Source organism: Dipteris shenzhenensis, chromosome 14 (assembly GCF_047967505.1).
Source record: "Dipteris shenzhenensis isolate YYH24624 ecotype China chromosome 14, Dip_SZ_1.0, whole genome shotgun sequence".
Lineage (NCBI taxonomy): Eukaryota > Viridiplantae > Streptophyta > Polypodiopsida > Gleicheniales > Dipteridaceae > Dipteris > Dipteris shenzhenensis.
The window spans coordinates 49,486,787-49,504,964 of NC_141609.1; the positions used below are offsets into that span (position 1 = coordinate 49,486,787).

An 18,178-nucleotide genomic window follows, 5' to 3' on the forward strand; every position below is an offset into this window, starting at 1 on the left:
AAACAGGGCCACAGCAAGCCCTATTTTGCCCCACTAATTTTTTTTTTATAGTAATTACAAAAAAATGTTTTTTATTACAAAATTTCCCTTGCAAAAAGGGTGATACAAAATCGCACAAATGAACCGATCGAGTGGCGAAAGCATATACATGTCGAAGATATACAACATTGTTTGTTACAAAATTACCCTTGCGAAAAGGGTAATACAAAATTGCTTAAACGAGCCAATATACAAAAGGATATACATGGCAAAGTATATGCAAACTACTACTACTGCTGCTGCTCATTTGAATCATCGTCCTCGTCTTGCTGGCCTAATCCTTGGCCCTCGTGAGCTGTGCCTGATCCTTGACCCTTGTGAGCTGCGCTTGATCCTTGGCCCTCATCACCGCTAGCCTCCAGTGATGGGATGCTCGAACTTTGACTCTTAAGAGTGAAACCATATTAATTGGAAATTAGATTGGAAATTAAAGAATAAAACAATTTAAAAAGTGACATTACAAGTAGGAGTAGACTTATACCATGCAAGTAGCCACCTCAGCCCAATTGACCGTCGCTCCCATTGCCTCCTGCTCAATAAACCATGGCTTTGTTCCTACACGAAAGGCATGTCTCGTCTCTGCATCTGTAGGAAGGTGACCCATCGCAACTTGCTATGGATCCCATTTACGAGAGCTAGATAAAGTGCATGTAATATGTAGTAAAACAAATAGAACAATACATTAAATGAGAAGAAGTAGACTTACCACGGTTGCCTCAAACGCCAACCCTCCACCTGCACCAAAGTGCGAAGTACCTACGGCATCCAACCATCTCCTCGCAGCTCTCCTTTGACCCTCGAACATTTCGGGATGGTCCTTGTTCTACATCTTGAAAAACTTCCAATCAGCTTTGTCTGCCCAGCTGGGTTTAGCTCTCCCCTTTGCGATGGAAGTACGCAAGATTGATCTACGATGCTTCAAGACCAAACCCATGTGCTCTCGCATGTAATTCTCATTGAACTCCCAATTTGGCTAGTTAGGGTATTTTGCTTTCAATTCATCGATGACCGCCTGCTTCTTTTGGTCATCTTGATACCACCAATTAGTACGCTCCTGAAGTGGTGGCTCATCAACCAGTGGCCATCACTACTTTGCCCTTTTTATCTTCTATTATCTCTCCAGCAGCCGTGTTTTGATAGGACAGGTCCTCGACTGGGTAAAGAGGACTCATGGTAGTGGCAGAGTCAGAGCGAGTGGTGTTTGTGCGAGCGCTTCCGAAGCGAGGAGTAGCAGTGGGAAAGGGCAAGGGACTTAAATGGTACTGGGTCTCAGGACCAAGTAAAGACTTGTAGGGATGTGTGTGCTGACTCATCTACATCTCCCGAGTTAGCACAACATAAGCGACCCCTCCTACTCTTCCTTCCCTTACGATGTGCACACCTAGGTGATGACCCCTCAGTCGAAGGGGCATGAGGGGATGGCTAGGCAGTAGGTCCAACCATCGGTGTAGGAGAGGGAATTGCTGAGGTCCTCTGGGATAGTAGAGAGAAGAATCTCACTGCCTCCTCATCGGTCATCTTTGCCACAAACTCGTCGGGACTCCCAACAAAGCCATGGGCTGCTAGCAAAGGAGTTCCCCGAGGGGTAGTCGCAGTGCTACATCTGAGAGGAGTTGGGCTAGGGATAGTCGCAGGGGTAGGCCCCTGAGGTGTCACCTGATGGGAATCAAAGTCCTCTGGAGAATAGAGATTATGATGTCTCCTCCTATGAGGGTTTCCATACTCGTCGGACGTGTGACGTGATCCCATGTCTAACATAGACACAAACACGAAAATAAAAAACACATTGAGAAAGCATATGAGAATACATTGACAAAGCATAAGAGAATGCATTGAGAAAGCATATGCTTATTTACGCTTATGCATAAGCATATGAGCATATGCTCATGCATAAGCATAAGCATAGGCATAGGCATATGCTTATGAAAAGATGAGAAAAAGAGAGGAAAAAAGAAGAGAAAGAAAGGAGAAGGAGAAGGAGAAGGACATGCATAGGCATATGCTTATGAAAAGAAGAGAAAAAGAGAGAAAAAAAGAAGAGAAAGAAAGGAGAAGGACATGCATAGGCATAAGAGAAGGAGACATATGCTCATGCATAAGCATAAGCATAAGAGAAGGAAGAGGGAAAAAGAGCATAAGCATAAGAGATACAGAAAGAAAGCATATGCTTATGCTTATGCTTATGCATGAGCATATGAGCATAAAAGAAAAAGAGAGAAAACTTAAGCATAGGCAAATACATATGCTTATGAAAAGAGATCGAAAGAGGGGAAAGAATATCAAGCATCGAGAAGGCTAGGGTGGAATCCATCGAAGCCGTATGCTTGCTTGTGCACATAGTTGATGAGGTGGCCATTACAGGTACCATTCATAGTCGATGGATGTTTTTTCTCGAGCAGTTTATGAAAACTTTGAAGGGATTTCTAAGACAAAGAGCAAGAGCAAAAGCAAGCATGGCAGAGGGATGGCTTGTGCAAGAGTCATTAGTATATATCACGGAGTTTCTTGCATCCACGGATCCCGATATGCCACATGTTTGGCATAACAAGGATGATGATCGCATCATTGACGAGAGGTTCCCCAAGGAAAAGGGATTGAAAGAAAGATGAGCGAATAGCAAATGGAGAAATTCAATAAGTTCTGTATCCTCAATAGCAAGGAGATGCAAAAGTGGATTGAGAGATATGAAGTGGCCAAAGCAGAAAGAATAAATGCAAGGACAAGATTCAGAGTAATGTACAGGTGATCGCAACCATATCCATGGGATCTGGCTCTTCTCCCCACTCACATGTCACTTGATTGGCTACAACTGGCTCTACGTAAAGCCGAACGCGATGGAGAGACAATAAATGAGTGCGAGTGAGAGTTATCATCTGGATGTATGATGCATGTAAGTTTCTTACCTCTTGATGTAATTAAGTAATTATTTATGACAATATACGCTATAAAATAGATGCATCTTCATTGTTTTAATGATGCTCTTTTACAGTACAAAAAGTACAGTGCATTATGGTCATATGGACGACATTTTCGCGTGGAAGGCATTGATTCAAAGAGAGTCACGTATGATTGTGGAGTCATGGCTAACTTCACACAAGATAGCCGAGCAAGTGCTTCGGATACCAATCTCTCCTCACAGTTGGATTATTGTGGAACCATATGCGAAATCTATGAAGTTGATTTCAGACGATTTAGTATTTTCATTCTTGATGTAAAATGGTTTAGAACTATTTACAACAATCCCCATGTGACAGTGAGAAAAGATAGTAGCAGTTTCTTTGCAATAGACTCCACCAAACTTTGGATTGATGAAAGTGATACTTTTGTTCTTCCCGAGCACTGTGAGCAGGTGCATAGTAATGATTTAATTAATCGAAGCTTTCGTTTTTAAAGATCCATTGATCCATGTACTTAAGCATAATTTCATATATATAATTGATGGCATTTGGCACCTATCTTCAATATAGGTGGTTTTTCATCCGGATCATTCTGATCCAAGATGGTGGTATGTGATCCAAGTTGCACCACGAAGTAAGCAAATTTTTAAAGATAGAGATGTGGATATGGAGATGCCACTACCAATGCCAGATCCAATTGATCCGGATGAATCTAGCGAAGAAGATGAAGATCACAATATGAGCCAAGAGGAAGATGTGCATAATGACATCGTATGGGAGGAAGATGGAGATCACGATATTGAGGAAGAAGACAACGATCATTAAGAACCACCACACTTTATTGAAGAAGATGATCAAGTACTCTTAGGTGAATGTGCGATGATGATATAGGAGATCAACTCGGTATAGAGTTTGAGATAGACTTGTTTGGTGTGTTAGACTTGAAACCGTTGATGTAAATGCTCTTCATTGATTTTTTTCATCTCAAACTTGGACATGAATATATGAGCTTCAAGGCCTGATGTACATGCTCTCGTACTTTTATTCTCTCAAAAGATCAAACATGTATGAAAATAATAAAAAAATTATCATTGGGAAAAACTATCTTTTAAGATCGGTATGGAAAAAAAAACTCTCTGTAAAACGTCACTATAGAAAACTGTCTCAATGTCACTATATAACAACCATTACTAATTGTTAAAAGCCACTATATAGCGACCCTTAACGAACCCTGGTTCCAATATTGACGATTAGTGCCCCGCGCACGCTAAACGTCGGTACTTAAGCATCGCAATAGGATCTTTGTGTAGTAGTGAGTCTACTATATTAATAATGGAATAGTGTTGTTTTAGTACTATATCAGTACTATATTACTACTCTAATATATTAGTACTAGAATAGAAACAAATAGTCCACTATATTAGTACTGAATAACAATAGATTGTACTATATCAATATTAATATAGTAATATATTAGTACTAGAATAGAAACACACTGACTTCTCTGTTAGTACTGCAATAGTTTATTAGTATGTTAGTATGTATTATAATCTACTATATTAAAACCAAAATAGTGTTATATTAGTACTGTATTGCTGCCAAATTTAGATCTAACGCATCACCATTGTTACATATAGTACTAAAACTAGTGTAACAATCTATCTAAGTCTACTTAATTCAATCAGCATATGTAGTACACAGTAATTTTTTAGCTTTATAATAGAATGTTTTAATGCTAAAAAGTACTATTTTGGTATTCTTCTATATCACAAATTTCAAACATTATTTTAAAAACTAGAATTTTAACACGCATGTTGCAAAGCAGACTTACCAGTGTTTTTTAATCCCATGGCAGCCACCCAATCTTCTGAAACCACGGGGGATTCACTAGTAGTAATAAGGAGACGTCACCTGCGTGCAATAAATATATGAAAATCCCCCTTTTCTACCCCCTATTTACGAGACCTTACCTTATAAAATGTATCTTCCTTCCCTTATGTAACCCCCCTCCCTTACACTGACATGGTACCATACGATAAACCCCAGTGGACCCCCTGGGTCTGAAACACTCTTCTTGCAAGATAGAAAAATGCACTCGATTTGATCAATAAAATAAACTGTTGCACACACCATGTGGTATTTGTGCAAGTAGGGTGCGAACACCACTTCAAGAGAGTCTGTATTAAATCCCAACCCACATAATACACACCTGCATATGTATAGAAAGGGTTAGTGCGTACTAACTGCAAAGACGTGAGCCTAAAATAAAACACAGATTAAGTCAATAAAAAAAGTTCACCCTACTTTTCAATGACCACTAGAATACTCGGAGAGCATGTTGGATGATGTATTGGTGCAGGGATGAGAACCTACGACCCATGCTTTATTAACTACTCCGTCAATTGCTGCATATGAATGTTGGACGTAGCTTTTGACTCCAACTGCTCTGAGATCCGAACATGGTGCATTCTTTCCAAATTGAAAATTTTTGTGGTGCATTATAGCTCTACTTTCAACTTTTTCAAATCCGCTAACAATTTATCTTGCATGGTGCTACTGGCATTTTTGAGTTTGGTATGAACCCAGTCAGTTGTGAGTCTCATAGAGCCTATGACTTCTGGCTCGTGTGCAGTAGCCATTTACTCCAACTTTTGTTTCACCTCCCTCACCGTTCTCTTCCAATCAGATAAGACCACTTGTCGATCATCGGTCAGTGTCTCACACAATGTAGTACTCATGTCCGTCTTCACAGGGTGTTCCTTTGTAAGGCCTTCCAATGAGATTCTCGCAACATGATCCTATTTGATACAGGTGTTGTCTTGACTAGTACTCCTCACATTGGTTTCTCTATGGTGGGGAAAATCATCCCAATCCACCTTAGTGCCATGAATCCATGTAGCATATGCTCGGGCCAATAAAGTGCCCACCTCATTGTTCATGACTATAGCAGTCTGGTATATCCTTCTATATATAGAAATAAAGTCTTCATAAAATTCTTTCTTGAGGTTTCCAATGTGATAGCCTCATTGTCTTGCCTTGTTCGGGGTGCCCTAGGTGCCTTGGATCCACTTATCCATGGCATGGTAGACTTCTAGCCTAGCTTTAAAGAAAAGCTTCCACCCAAGCTTCACCTTGATTGGAATTGAAAGGGTTTGAAGGGCCTTGCCCTTCCCCTTTTCCTTTGTTACAGTTCACTTTGTTGGAAAGAGGATCTAAGGATCTTTCTTGGGTTTGCTGATCTTTCCTAGCGACTTCAGGTTTTTCTTCAGGGACATGTTTGCTTCTGTTTACTTGTAAATAATGTTACGGCTCAGCCATATGTAATAGTTGTATGCAAATGAAAAACTTGAAAAAGAAGAAGAGGAGTTTTTTATTGACTATCTCTGCAATCTACGTGAGGCAACCAAACAAATCAATACAAGGAAACTTACTTGTTCTAGCCTCCTCCTCCATCACCTGATTGCTGCTCGTGTCCCTAATGTTCCCTATTACCAGACCCCATCCGTCCACCTTTTACATCTCGCAAAAGTCATATGCAGAGGTAAAAGTCAAAAAATAAGGAGAGAGAGAGAGAGAGAGAGAGAGAGAGAGAAACACTCAAATAGTTACCTTTTGGTTTATTATCCCTCCAGCTTTGATGTGCTCTCTCTAGCCCAGTTGTGCTTTTTTTTTGTCTAGAAGACTTCAATGGACTGGCCAACATGCTAATGTGCTTGACAAATTCTTGAACCAATTAGGAGGTCATAGTGAGAATGAGGTGGCTGGAGGTCACAATGAGAATGAGGTGGTTGACAGAATCCTGAAAACCTATGTGCGCCTGAAAATGAAAGACAAAGCCAAAACCCCCATTAGGATTCAAAAAGATTTTGTTGAACGTATCTTAAGTTTGTGTCATGCTTGTGCATGATAATTTGTGCATGCATTAACTCGAGTTCTTTTGAAACAGTACTAATATATAGAACTACATTTTGCCAATAGTACATACACCATAGCATATGCGCTTTCACCCCCTGTGTGATAGATCTTTGCTTTTGACCTACTCAGTTGCCATAAGATTTGAAAAGTGTTTTAGATGTTGAAAGAGATTGGCCTTTTGAAAACGTAGGAGGCATGGAAAAAACATGAGGTTGATCATTGCCTAAGTGCAAAGTGGAGGCCACAAAGATATTATCGATTTGGTGGAAGAATCATCTTTAATGGAGGGCTATCCTAATATTAGTTCATAGCTGTGATGACAATTTAGCTCATGCTACTCACAATAAACTCACAATGTGGTAGAACTAAAATTTTCATCGGCTCTTTCTACAAAGGTGATGAGGTTAGTACACCATTGATTTCAACAAAGGCAATACGATGAGCCTACCATTGATTTCAACAAGGGTTTGGGTAAGCTACAATCATCTCTCAATGCATTTAAATGAAGAACCACACCACTTGACTTCAATATAAAATTTAAGATGGAGTAGACCATTGAAATATCAATTGTTGCTTGTTGTGTTCCCCGTGTGTTCTACATGTTGGTCATTGTAATCTATAATTTGATTGGAAAGGCCACTTCTAGACATAGTATCCAACCTTAAAACATTTGTTAAGGTTCCAAATAGTACACACTACTTTCCTACAGAATAGTATGCACATGGTTATTTATCTCTTAGCATAGTGCTTCAAGTCTTTCCTTAAGTTTAGTTTTTAGAGGAATATGCAAAAAGTTTACCCATAAGAAAAATGTCACATCTCTTGGCTCTTCATATATCTTCCTTGGATTTCCTTATCATTGGATATTTCCATAGAGATCCAAGTTTCAAAAAGTATCGAGAAGTCTTTAGTTCCCTCGTATGACACTATCTTGTGCATTCTTAATATGGCATTAATTATGTATGATTCCCACAGTTTATATGCACTCATGACTGTATAAAACCTTGAATTTCCTTATCAATGGTTTATCATTAATCAAGGATCCTTCATGTCCAATAAGAGATGGAAAGCTCCAACAGTGAACTAGATTATGAAGCATAGTCCAAAGTTACATTTGCATGTCATGTTCCCATTTGATTAGTCTAATGGAAGGTGTAGAACTAAAAACCACCAATAGGTGATATAAAGTGCATCTTTGTGAATTGATATTAAAAGACATAATCAAGAATGTGAGTGACTTCAAACAAATTCTTTCCCTTACTTCCTCCTTACTTCTACTTCCAAAAAGTACAAAAAGGGCCCATAAAAATCTTTACAAAGGAACATAATGCATGTGAATGTCCACCTTCCATGTCCAAAAGGGTAGCTAATAAAGAAAATAGGAAAACTATAAATGGAAGACACTCATCCATTCTCATAAACTTTGTCCCTTTATAACCAACAAAGTGGCAAAAAGAGGCCCTTTACACTTATTACTATTTTAATATTCCCCTAGTTAATGATTGAACTTATAAATGCAGATCCCATGTATATGTTTAGCTTACAGCTAAAAGAGAAATTATCCCATGTATATTTTTAAATGATAGTTAAAAGTGGACTCATTGCAGAAAGGAAATATGATGATATGGTTTCGCTCAGAGAACACAAAGATATATATTGAGAATCCACAAGACATGTAAGGCAAAGAAATATTTACTTGTAAATACTAATGAGAAAAAATTCAAAAAGTGAGAACAATTACTTAAAATATTAGGGATACATCTATGCATGTGTGTGTATGTGTGTGCGCATGCACGCACGCATACATCCAAGTGCATGTGTGCTTACACATACACACACACATTCATGATCATAGAAACATGTGACCTTCAATCAAGCCATAGTTACATGGCATATAAAGCTAATAAAGAGCACTTGACTCTTGTCATGCTTTCATCAATGATACTTAGTTCTTATAGAGACAAATAACATGATAGATGCCTTCATGATTGTACACTATTCTTAGCTTCATAAAAGAGACAGTAAAGGAAACATACAAATTATCCACATGATGACTTATGTTGGGACCATTGAGAAATCTACATTTCCATCTAGCTCAAAAGTCGCACCAATTATTATAGCTACATCCTTTGATATTCACTTAAATTGTTATCATGAATCTTCTAGAATTTGAAATTCTCATGAAACAACTAATATCTTGACATGGAAGGACAAGGGGCATAAGCATGAAGTTGTTGTCATCTTAGGGTTAGCAATGGCCCCATCGACTCTGGTGCCGATTGTACTATATGGTCATGATGCATGTGGTGCAAGAAGTCAATTGTATTGAGATGTAATTCATAATCGCTCTTGCTCCGAAATTCAATTAATTAATTTGTTCCTAGCTCTTATGCTCCTAATTTGATGCAGTAGCCTATGCTATCCGATGAATTTGTGTCCATATATGTGCATTAACATATCCTCTCCCTCTCTCGCTTGCCCCTCCATCCGTGCCTCTCCCTCCCTGCCTCTCAGCCCCACTACCTCGCTCCCTCCTCCCCCTCGCCTCTCAAGGTGCTCCCATTCTCTCCCTCCCTCCCTCCATTCCCCTCAGCCTTCCTCCTTGTCTTCAAGAGGCTTTCACAACCCCTTCTCCTCTACCCTCCTTCCCTCAAATGCCCTGGTCTTTAATTTAGGCTGCAAAAGCTTCTGAAGAATAGAAGCTTCTCCAAGAAGCTCCCGTACTCTCAAATCTTTCAGCAACTGTACCTTAATTTTTGTGTCCCCCGCACATCACAATTTAATCACCCACCTTACCTTAATACGTGCACAATGCCCCCCAGTGCAAAGAATTAATTAATACGCCGGTTTTCTTTCACTGGGGGGGCCAATTGAGATGCAAGTTTGTCTAATGAAAACACACCCATTTATTTTCTTGTTATGTATACCAGGCCAATTATCTATTTTATATGAGATGGAGAAACATAGACGACGTGAAAATTTAATTAGTAAGGGGGCAATTAGTTGTGGAGATATGAAGAGAGCAATTGAATGATTAAACTAAATGGGAGGTCAAGACTATTGAACCAAAGATTAATTTTACAACTAGATGACCTTAAAGATTAATGGATAGTTCATGCATATTAATTTAATGAAGATAGAGTGTGTTAAGGAGATATTTTGAAGAATGATTGATATACTTGTTCACGTAATAAGTGCATATTCAAAGATTCCATAAGATATCCAATATTGTAATGCCATATCCAAATGAGAAACAACAAACTTTCTAAAGATGATTGTATAATCATGACTTATTTTCCATTTGCACATATCTTGTGAATGCTCCATTGAAGTCATGTGGGGTCAAGCATTAGTGCAAGCTTTGATGTGGCCATTTAAGAAACACACTTGGCTTTTGCATTTCTGGTTTTACATATTTTTGAATGAGGAATCATAAGATAAGTTACAAAATCTGAGGGATTACACTTCACCGTGGAATTGCCTTCCGCCTTTCCCCTCACGGGAACCTTTGCTGTGCTGTGCCAGAGTCTGCTTGCATCGTAGCATTTTTGCCAGGGCTGCAAACCATGGGAAAGCGCTCTTAGAAACTGAGCATAGCATGATAAAGATCTATAGCGGAACCCAGATTGGTTCAGCGCGAATGCAAAGTTTGTCAAAAGCTCGCCAACTGGCTAGGCATATCAATTGACTTGACACACAGAGAAAATTTGAATTGACGCGCTTCGTGCCAATTGACTTGACCGAAAAAGCGAACTCTGCTGGCTCCCGGCACAAGAATTGAGAACGACGGTTGGAGGAGAAAGTCCGTGCCACCTGTTAGCGATTGAGCGGCAGTGAATTCTGTTGGGCATCTGTCTCGCTGCGGGGGAGCAACTTCTTGTTGAACGTCCGTCGTCCATAGTGTTTTACCGTGAACGGGTTGTGAGCGGGGTTTATCTACCCTGAGAAGAAGGGTCGGTCGAGCTCATGTGGATGCCAGCGATGAGGCTTTGTGGGTGAGTGGGAACGCAACAACGGGAGAGATGATCTAAACGATGACAGGCTGTTGGAGTACGCGGGCTTCAGGCTTCTGGAACCTCGAACGCATCGGCAGGGCGAGGGGACCATGCATTTTGACTCTGAGAAAAATATAACACAGGTCCACCGTGCCGCGGAGGAAAGCTAAGTATTTGACTCACGCAATTTAGAACGACGGAAGAAGACGGGTATATTATTTTCGCCACGGCAATTTGGTTAAAGATTCCATGGGGAATATCGGAGTGAGCAATCCAGCTGTTAGTCGTTTACCTTGGTTAAATCTACTCCAATTGAGTACAGGCATGTGGTTGCACTCTGAAGATGATGTTATGATAGGTAGGTTTCACAAGGCGCCCTATCCAATCAAAAGTTGTATCATAGAGGAACTACCAATCGCCTACCAAAGATGACCCAAATGACTTGGTAGCTGAGTCACGGATTGGTGGGAGATATAACTCAAGGACTTAAGGTGTCGCCCAAGAGAATGTTCGCTAGTTATGAGCCAATTGCGAGGATCGAACTAGGCTGCACGTTATCAACCTTACCAACTGGAGAACCTCTCATTGGTGTGCAAATTGAGCATTTATTGAGTTTAATTAGGCTTTCCATTGTGAGCGTCCACGTGGGCCTTGTGAAGCCAACCACGAGGGTGGACGTGTTTCTTGTAGTTGGCCAAGTGTTTTTAAAAAATCATTTTTCTTCAAGATATGGATTTGTGGGCTTTCAATTTGTAAGTTGAAGCTATCTTGTGCTTGTAAGAGGCTGCACACTGGAGGAAAAAAAGTGCATTTGGTGTAATTGCCATAGTTTTCAGCATTTTTGTTCATGTGCCCTAATTGCCCAACTAGCTTCAACCAAATGATTACATTTGGCTAGTTGTAGGGGAGCTCTACATGTGAGAGCAGGCCATTTTTCATTGCCTTGTATAGAGCACCTTGTCAAGGAGTAGGGAATCGCTTTCAAGAGGTGATTCTCGGGAGGAAACCGGCTACACTGGTGATCAGTTGACAAGCTAGGAACTGGTTGATCCGATTTCTGATCAGAGACGATTACCGACCGCTAACGACATTAGGAGCGAGCCACATGGCAAGGCATGATTGGGCAATATCGCATGTCGATCAGCACAGTTTGTGTGTCAATCGCGACGTGGTTTTTGCGATCGAAGGAGGTGCTACCGGTAACCAAGTACATATGCAAATTCTTGGTAATTTTGTTGGTTAAAGGGGGGCGCACGCATTACTATTATTAAGGCAGCTTGTTAAACGGGCCAGATCGCATTTCCCATTGACGGTGTGCAACTGTGGATTGCAATGTTAGAGTGGGATGCATGCACCAAAGTCGTGCCCTAGTTGAGGGTTTGGGCTTTGGCAAAGTGCTACCAATGCGGCATTGTTGGGTCCAAGTGCAAAGCTTGGAGTGAATTGGACGTGTAGGTGAGGTCAAGGCGACTGGCACGCGTGTCAACGGATCACGTGAGCGGAGAGCGTGGGGGATCAGGCAACAGAAGGGACGGCCAACGGGGAAGAAGGGTTATCGGGAATGCAGACGTGGCCGGTCGCCGGCGCCCACAATTGACGGGGCGCGGGCAAAACAATTGCATGGGAATCGGGGCATCTGATAAAATAGTGAAGGGATACAAGGTCCTGCTTGTTTGACTTGCAAACCCCTCGAAGTCGACTCCAGAACGCGTTTTCTGCACCTTCGATCTTGGGTGCCATGGGTCCCCATGGGTCACCTGCCTGCATTCCGCGTTCACACGGCGCAAACGCACTCCACCACCCCCTCTTATCTTCTTCATCTTCCCCCTTCACTCAAGCAATCCATTGTCTTCTTCACCTCCTCCCTGCTGCTCTTCCTCCCCACCCTGGCTTCCCGTCACCCCCAACCCTGCTCCGGGCCCGACTCCATGGCTGCCATCGCCTCCCTCCCCCCCCTCCACCTCCCCGCTGACCTCCCCCCCTCTTCCTTCAACTGTGCCCGCAAAGAGGACCGCATCCCCCAGTGGGGTCACCAAGAAACCAAGGATTTTATCGCCATCCGCGCCGAGCTCGAGAAGGACTTCACCCAGACCAAGCGCAATAAGTCTCTGTGGGAGATGATTGCCACCAAGATGAAGGAGAGAGGGCACCGCCGGAGCGCGGATCAGTGCAAATGCAAATGGAAGAACTTGTACAATCGATACAAGGTAAAGGCAGACCTCGCATCGTTTGTTTTGCTCCTGCAAATCGTGTTCTTTGTTGCCCCTCGAGGGCTCGATCTATCTGTTGACCCTGCGAATTAACCGATCTTTTTATGGCAGACGATAGCGATCACGCAAGGAATGGAGGCCACCGACCTCGAGAATGGGCGGCCTTGCCCGTTTTATGACGAATTGCACGCCATTTTCTCCGAGACCGACAAGAATTTGGATGGTTTACTTCTCGCGGAGAGCGACAGGCCTGGCAAGAAGAAAGGAAGAAGGGGCGTATTGGGGGAGAGGTCCTCTGAAGACTTATCGGACGAAGAGGAGGAAGAGGACGAAGAGAGCGAAGAAGAGCGGCCGATGAAGAGGTCGAAGAAGCCGAGGAAAGCGGAGAGGGAAAGAACGCGGTCGACGGCGGAGAAATGCAGGGCGAACACCATGCAGGAGGTGCTAGAGGATTTCTTCCAGCAGCAGCAGAGGGTGGAGAGGGAGTGGATGGAGGCGTTGCAGAGGAGGGAGGAGGAGAGGAGGGTGAGGGAGCAGCAATGGAGGGAAACGATGGAGAGGCTGGAGAAGGAAAGGATAGAAACAGAGAGGATGTGGAGGGAGAGAGAGGAGCATAGGAGGGCGATGGAGGAGGCAAGGGCGGCCAAGAGGGATGCCCTCTTCTCAGCGCTATTGTCAAGGCTAGCAGGGGAGGATTAAGGATTAGTAACTTAAAAGAGTATGTACTTTGAGGTAAACCGCCATAGCCAGAGTTAGAGCTGAGCTCCAGTATGGGATCTGTCCTGCTTGTTGTTGCAACGATAAGCCGGAAGACCAACAGAACTTTGGTCCCCAACTCATGTGGGCTCTTACATGCACGCCTCTAGCCTCTCATAAACTCTTTTCTTTGCATTAGTAGTTTCCCTTCCCTCTCATATACCTCATCCCAATCTCTTCAAGTTTCAAGAGAGGACTTTCCCACCCCATTCCCCCCTCACTCATTGTCAATTCTCCACCCCACTTTCACCTCGTTGGGTTCCTCTCCCCTTCCCTCCCGTGTTACATTACGGCAGCTCAAGCTTTTAGCACCAATTGTTGTCCACACACTAGGAAGCACAAACTTTCTAGCCTCCTCTCTTAAACTATCACCTTCTGTAAAAGGTTGAACCAAGAGAAATTGAGCTACGTGAATGCACTAAATGCAAATCAATCGCTTTGAGGAGACAAAACTTGCAAAATAGTTTTCGACCAGCAAAATGCACATGGAGGGATCATGTATTATAATGCCAATGTTACTAAATGAGTATGTTTACTTTTAAGGGTAAGGAAAAATTGTGCACACATTAATGTACCTTCTCATAATTTCTTGTAAGTAAAATTCTATTCGAGTGACCCGTTTGCTTGCTAAATCTTGCTACACCATCAAAGACCTCTACGAGATGTTATAGACAAGGCTTATAAGGTGCTTAGTCGCTGTCATTTTTTATACATTTACATCATAAAAGGAAGTGAGGCACAACTATCTTAGTTTGATGGATGGATAGCTAAGTTGGTAGGAAATGAGCCTTTAAGTTAGTTCCCACTAGGACATGTCTTTCAAAGGGAATAAATGCGATTGGGTCTTAGCATCAGTTTTCAAAAGTTGGTGCTTGGTTGTACTTGAAATAGGTTGCACAAATAGTAGATTGTTCCTTAAAAACAAGCACACGCAAGCTTTTAAAGGCTTTGTGCTATAATTTATAGCTTTGGTTCAAATACAGAAATGGCAGTTTGTCTGTTGAATGCACTGATGAACGAAATATTAATAAACAATGGAAAAATAATCTACTACCATACCATAGAGACAATCTCCCTTAAGATATTTTCCTCACACCAACATCCGCTTCATAAGAGTTGGACCAAGGGATGTATTCAAAGTATGCGATGCTAGAATGTATATTCCAAAGGAGGGATATTTTAATATGATGATTTATTCATAATAAGGACATATCAATGAGATATTACTTTAGAAATGTGACATAAGCTAAACATTCAAACAAGTAGCACATAATATATGCAAATTGACAAACAATGTTCTTAATACACAAACTAGGAAAAACCTACTAGGTGTGATTGGGATTCCTAGTCACTACACCAACTTACCATCAATAAAATGAGTCAAAAAAAAGATGAAACTCACTAAGTCTAATTAGTTGGTGGATGCATAGTCTAAAAGTCACATTTTGCACCTAAAGTCATCTAGGCTCTAGGTGACTTCGTTTGAACGATTTTATTGTGGATCTTAGAGCTTGTGAGAAGTGGAAAGTGACCTCACTTTCAGGTCTATCACAAGAAGTGGGTCAATGCCCCACATATGAGCCTTGATATGAGGAGGACAACCAAGCTCGACACCTTCAACTCCTATATGTAAGAACAATGAAAACTTCCATTAGCATCAGGATGATAGTGGTAAATTACATTCTTCAAACTACCATGGCCTCGATCATTTCTTCCAAGGCCCTTGGAACATTTGAGCGAGCCCAAACTAGATCGAAGAAAGCAATCTACAACTATGATCCTAAGGTGGGCCAGAAAGTCCCATGTGTAGTAGATTCGCCCAATCATGGGATTGCATATTGAACATATGATGGCACATTGCTCCGACTTGGGCTATGTGCCATCTCTCTCAATCTTTGTTAGATGTCCCTGGCAGTCTCCTGTAAGATGCTCCCCTAGGGATGACCCCTCCTATTTTTGGAGTCTCTACTAGTTAAAGCCCCACGTCCTGTAAATGCCCCGTTTCTCTTATCGCCTTCATTAGCTATTAGATTGGGATACTCTTCCCTTGGTCCTTTGACTTGGAATGGATGGCAAAGCATCAGTAGTAGGGAGCTATGGGATGAATACAGTGTTTTACTCCCAAAAGCTTTTCCAGATCTCCCAGGAATTGTAGGGAAGTATTCGAAGTTGGGATTCCCCAAATGATCGTACGGGGGGAATTCTACCATCCCTGCAGATATTTATGTGAATCCTATAGAGCCTACCTCAAGGTTCGAGTCAGATTATGGAGAGTGGGTGATACGTTCTTAGATTTTCATTATCAACTCTATGGGACCAACAATTCCTAGTGGGAAGTCATTGGGATATCAGACGTAATGGATCCTAGTGGAGTCTAGGTCATTGAAGTCCATGGGGGATAGCCCTTGCTCATGAGCTAGGCATCTACGTCCCAACTTGATAGCTAGTCCCTCCTCCCCATCCAACTTTATCAGACCACCATAGGGGTTTCTCATGGAGAACATGTAGAGTTCTTCACCTTTGGCCTTTGCTCATTTCGAGGTGAAACCGTTGGCTCTATGAATGAAGGCACAAAGGCTTTGCTTCGACTCTAACTCAACTCAAAGGCCCAAGGTAAGGGAAGTAGGAAGGGGTGAAGCCAGGAAAGTGAAAAGCAATTCGCCCTATCTCACGGTCAGAGATAAATTCTCTTTGAATTTCCTAGGCCTCCAACTAGAGGTCCGAAAAGGAGACGCTTTACGTTGGATGCGTTTCACCCCCACGATGGTTTTGTCATCTATTGAAGGGAGAAAACCAATAGTTTTTTTAGTTCCCCCAACCTGTCATCCTAAAGAAAACTGATTCTCTTCTGTGAGCCTTTGGAGTTTCGTGTTCTTCTCGAAACCTCTCCATCTCTCGATCAGGATTATGCGAGTAAATATTCCATAATAGGGGTGACTCTGAAGGAAAAGCCACCTCTCTCACCCCCTACAAGGCCGATGAAAAATGATCTTGTGAGATGTCTAAACTTGGGACGGAAGCCCATTTTTTGAAAAAGAGTCATCTGCACGAAAAAAAATTCCCTGGAAGAGGCCCCAAATGCGATTTTAAGAAATGCTTTTTCATAAATAAGTTGTATCATCACTCCCCCACAGGCTCGAGCAAAGCAGGTACCTAACAAGAGGCACGACAAGTCTCTCTCCAACCCTTCCAAAGAGCTTCCATCCAACGAACAAGTTTTTAGAAATTAGCCCTCTTCATCAAGGCTTAAGTTGCCTAGTTGAGACTCAATTTGCTCAGGGGATGCTAGTAGTAGTCTTTTGCTTAAAATAGTTCTGAGTATATGGGTGGGCTTCATGCCCTGTCATCGTCTCAATGACTCATAGCACTTTGTGCCACTTGGACTAGTGCCTACCACCATCGTCTTCTCTCCTAGTACTAGAATGATTATCTATCCAATGGGTTTACATTCATCCGTGGATGTCGAGTACTATTTCCTTCCCCGCCATCTTTGTAGCTGTCACATGTAATCCATGTAGATGTGTCCGCACCCTATGGAGGGGACGATAGAGGATTTCTCAAACCAATCCTCCCTAGTTCTAGACCTAGGAACACAATTTCCCATATAAGCATTTGATAGTATAGGTCTAGGGAAGAGTCACAAGGTAACCACTCAGGATACCCCCCGATCATAGAAAGGTCATCCAATAGGTTTGCAGTTTGTTGCTGTGCTTACACATCAGGCTACCCCTCCCTAAAATCTTTGTGAGACCTATTAGTCTTCGGATCATTGCTCAGAGGGGCTTACTACGCAAGGCCCTTGAGAGGACGTTGGATCTTGCAAAGATTGGAAGCCCAACAAATCTCAGATGCAAAGCTCCACACCTCATTAAGATCATATGAACATACTCTCCCAAAAAAAACAAAGCAAACCCCATTGAGGAATATTCCACATTATAGCCTGCCAGTAATTCAGCTTCTGCTTTTGGTAGATCAAATGAAGATCGATTATTTTTTGCTGAATGAGAAATGGAAAAAATAATCAATACGAGGAACAAGGGAACACAAAACCATATCTGCTCTTGCACTATGACAATCTCACTCAAATTACAACAACCTACATGGATTAATACAATAACAATAATAAGACCAATAGACACTTCGTAAGAAACCATTTAAGCGGTAGATTGTAATGCTCTTAAAAAAGAATATTTAAAATTACTAGACCAACCCGCTATAATAATGCCATAAACCCCCGAAGAAGATATAGCAAATAGATAGGGCATACCTGCGTGGAAATCCATCGACACCATACCATAATCAAAAGGTGTAACAGCTTAAGCAACCAAACGTGATATAGATAACATTACCAAAACCATTATAGAAA

General features: G+C 41.9%; 2 protein-coding genes across 2 annotated transcripts; both read left to right on the plus strand.

Moving 5' to 3' along the window:
* Nucleotides 1-12,701: 12,701 nt before the first annotated feature.
* Nucleotides 12,702-14,309, plus strand: LOC147894761 (trihelix transcription factor GT-3b-like). Its single transcript, XM_087384815.1, has 2 exons — nucleotides 12,702-13,053; nucleotides 13,168-14,309. Exons 1-2 carry the CDS (start codon nucleotides 12,775-12,777, stop codon nucleotides 13,753-13,755), a joined length of 867 nt encoding a protein of 288 aa, XP_087240941.1. The 5' UTR covers nucleotides 12,702-12,774; the 3' UTR covers nucleotides 13,756-14,309.
* A 2,962-nt stretch (nucleotides 14,310-17,271) lies between these two features.
* LOC147894762 (uncharacterized) lies at nucleotides 17,272-17,833 on the plus strand. The gene is made up of 2 exons (XM_087385370.1): nucleotides 17,272-17,338; nucleotides 17,592-17,833. Exons 1-2 carry the CDS (start codon nucleotides 17,272-17,274, stop codon nucleotides 17,831-17,833), a joined length of 309 nt encoding a protein of 102 aa, XP_087241496.1.
* Nucleotides 17,834-18,178: the final 345 nt, after the last annotated feature.

Coding starts and splice junctions, on each gene's coding strand:
- LOC147894762 (XM_087385370.1), top strand. CDS start 17,272: ATGTCGAGTACTATTTCCTTCCCCGCCATCTTTGTAGCTGTCACATGT. Junction 17,339..17,591: donor TAATCCATGTAGATGTGTCC/GCACCCTATGGA, acceptor CATTGCTCAGAG/GGGCTTACTACGCAAGGCCC.
- LOC147894761 (XM_087384815.1), top strand. CDS start 12,775: ATGGCTGCCATCGCCTCCCTCCCCCCCCTCCACCTCCCCGCTGACCTC. Junction 13,054..13,167: donor ACTTGTACAATCGATACAAG/GTAAAGGCAGAC, acceptor TTTTTATGGCAG/ACGATAGCGATCACGCAAGG.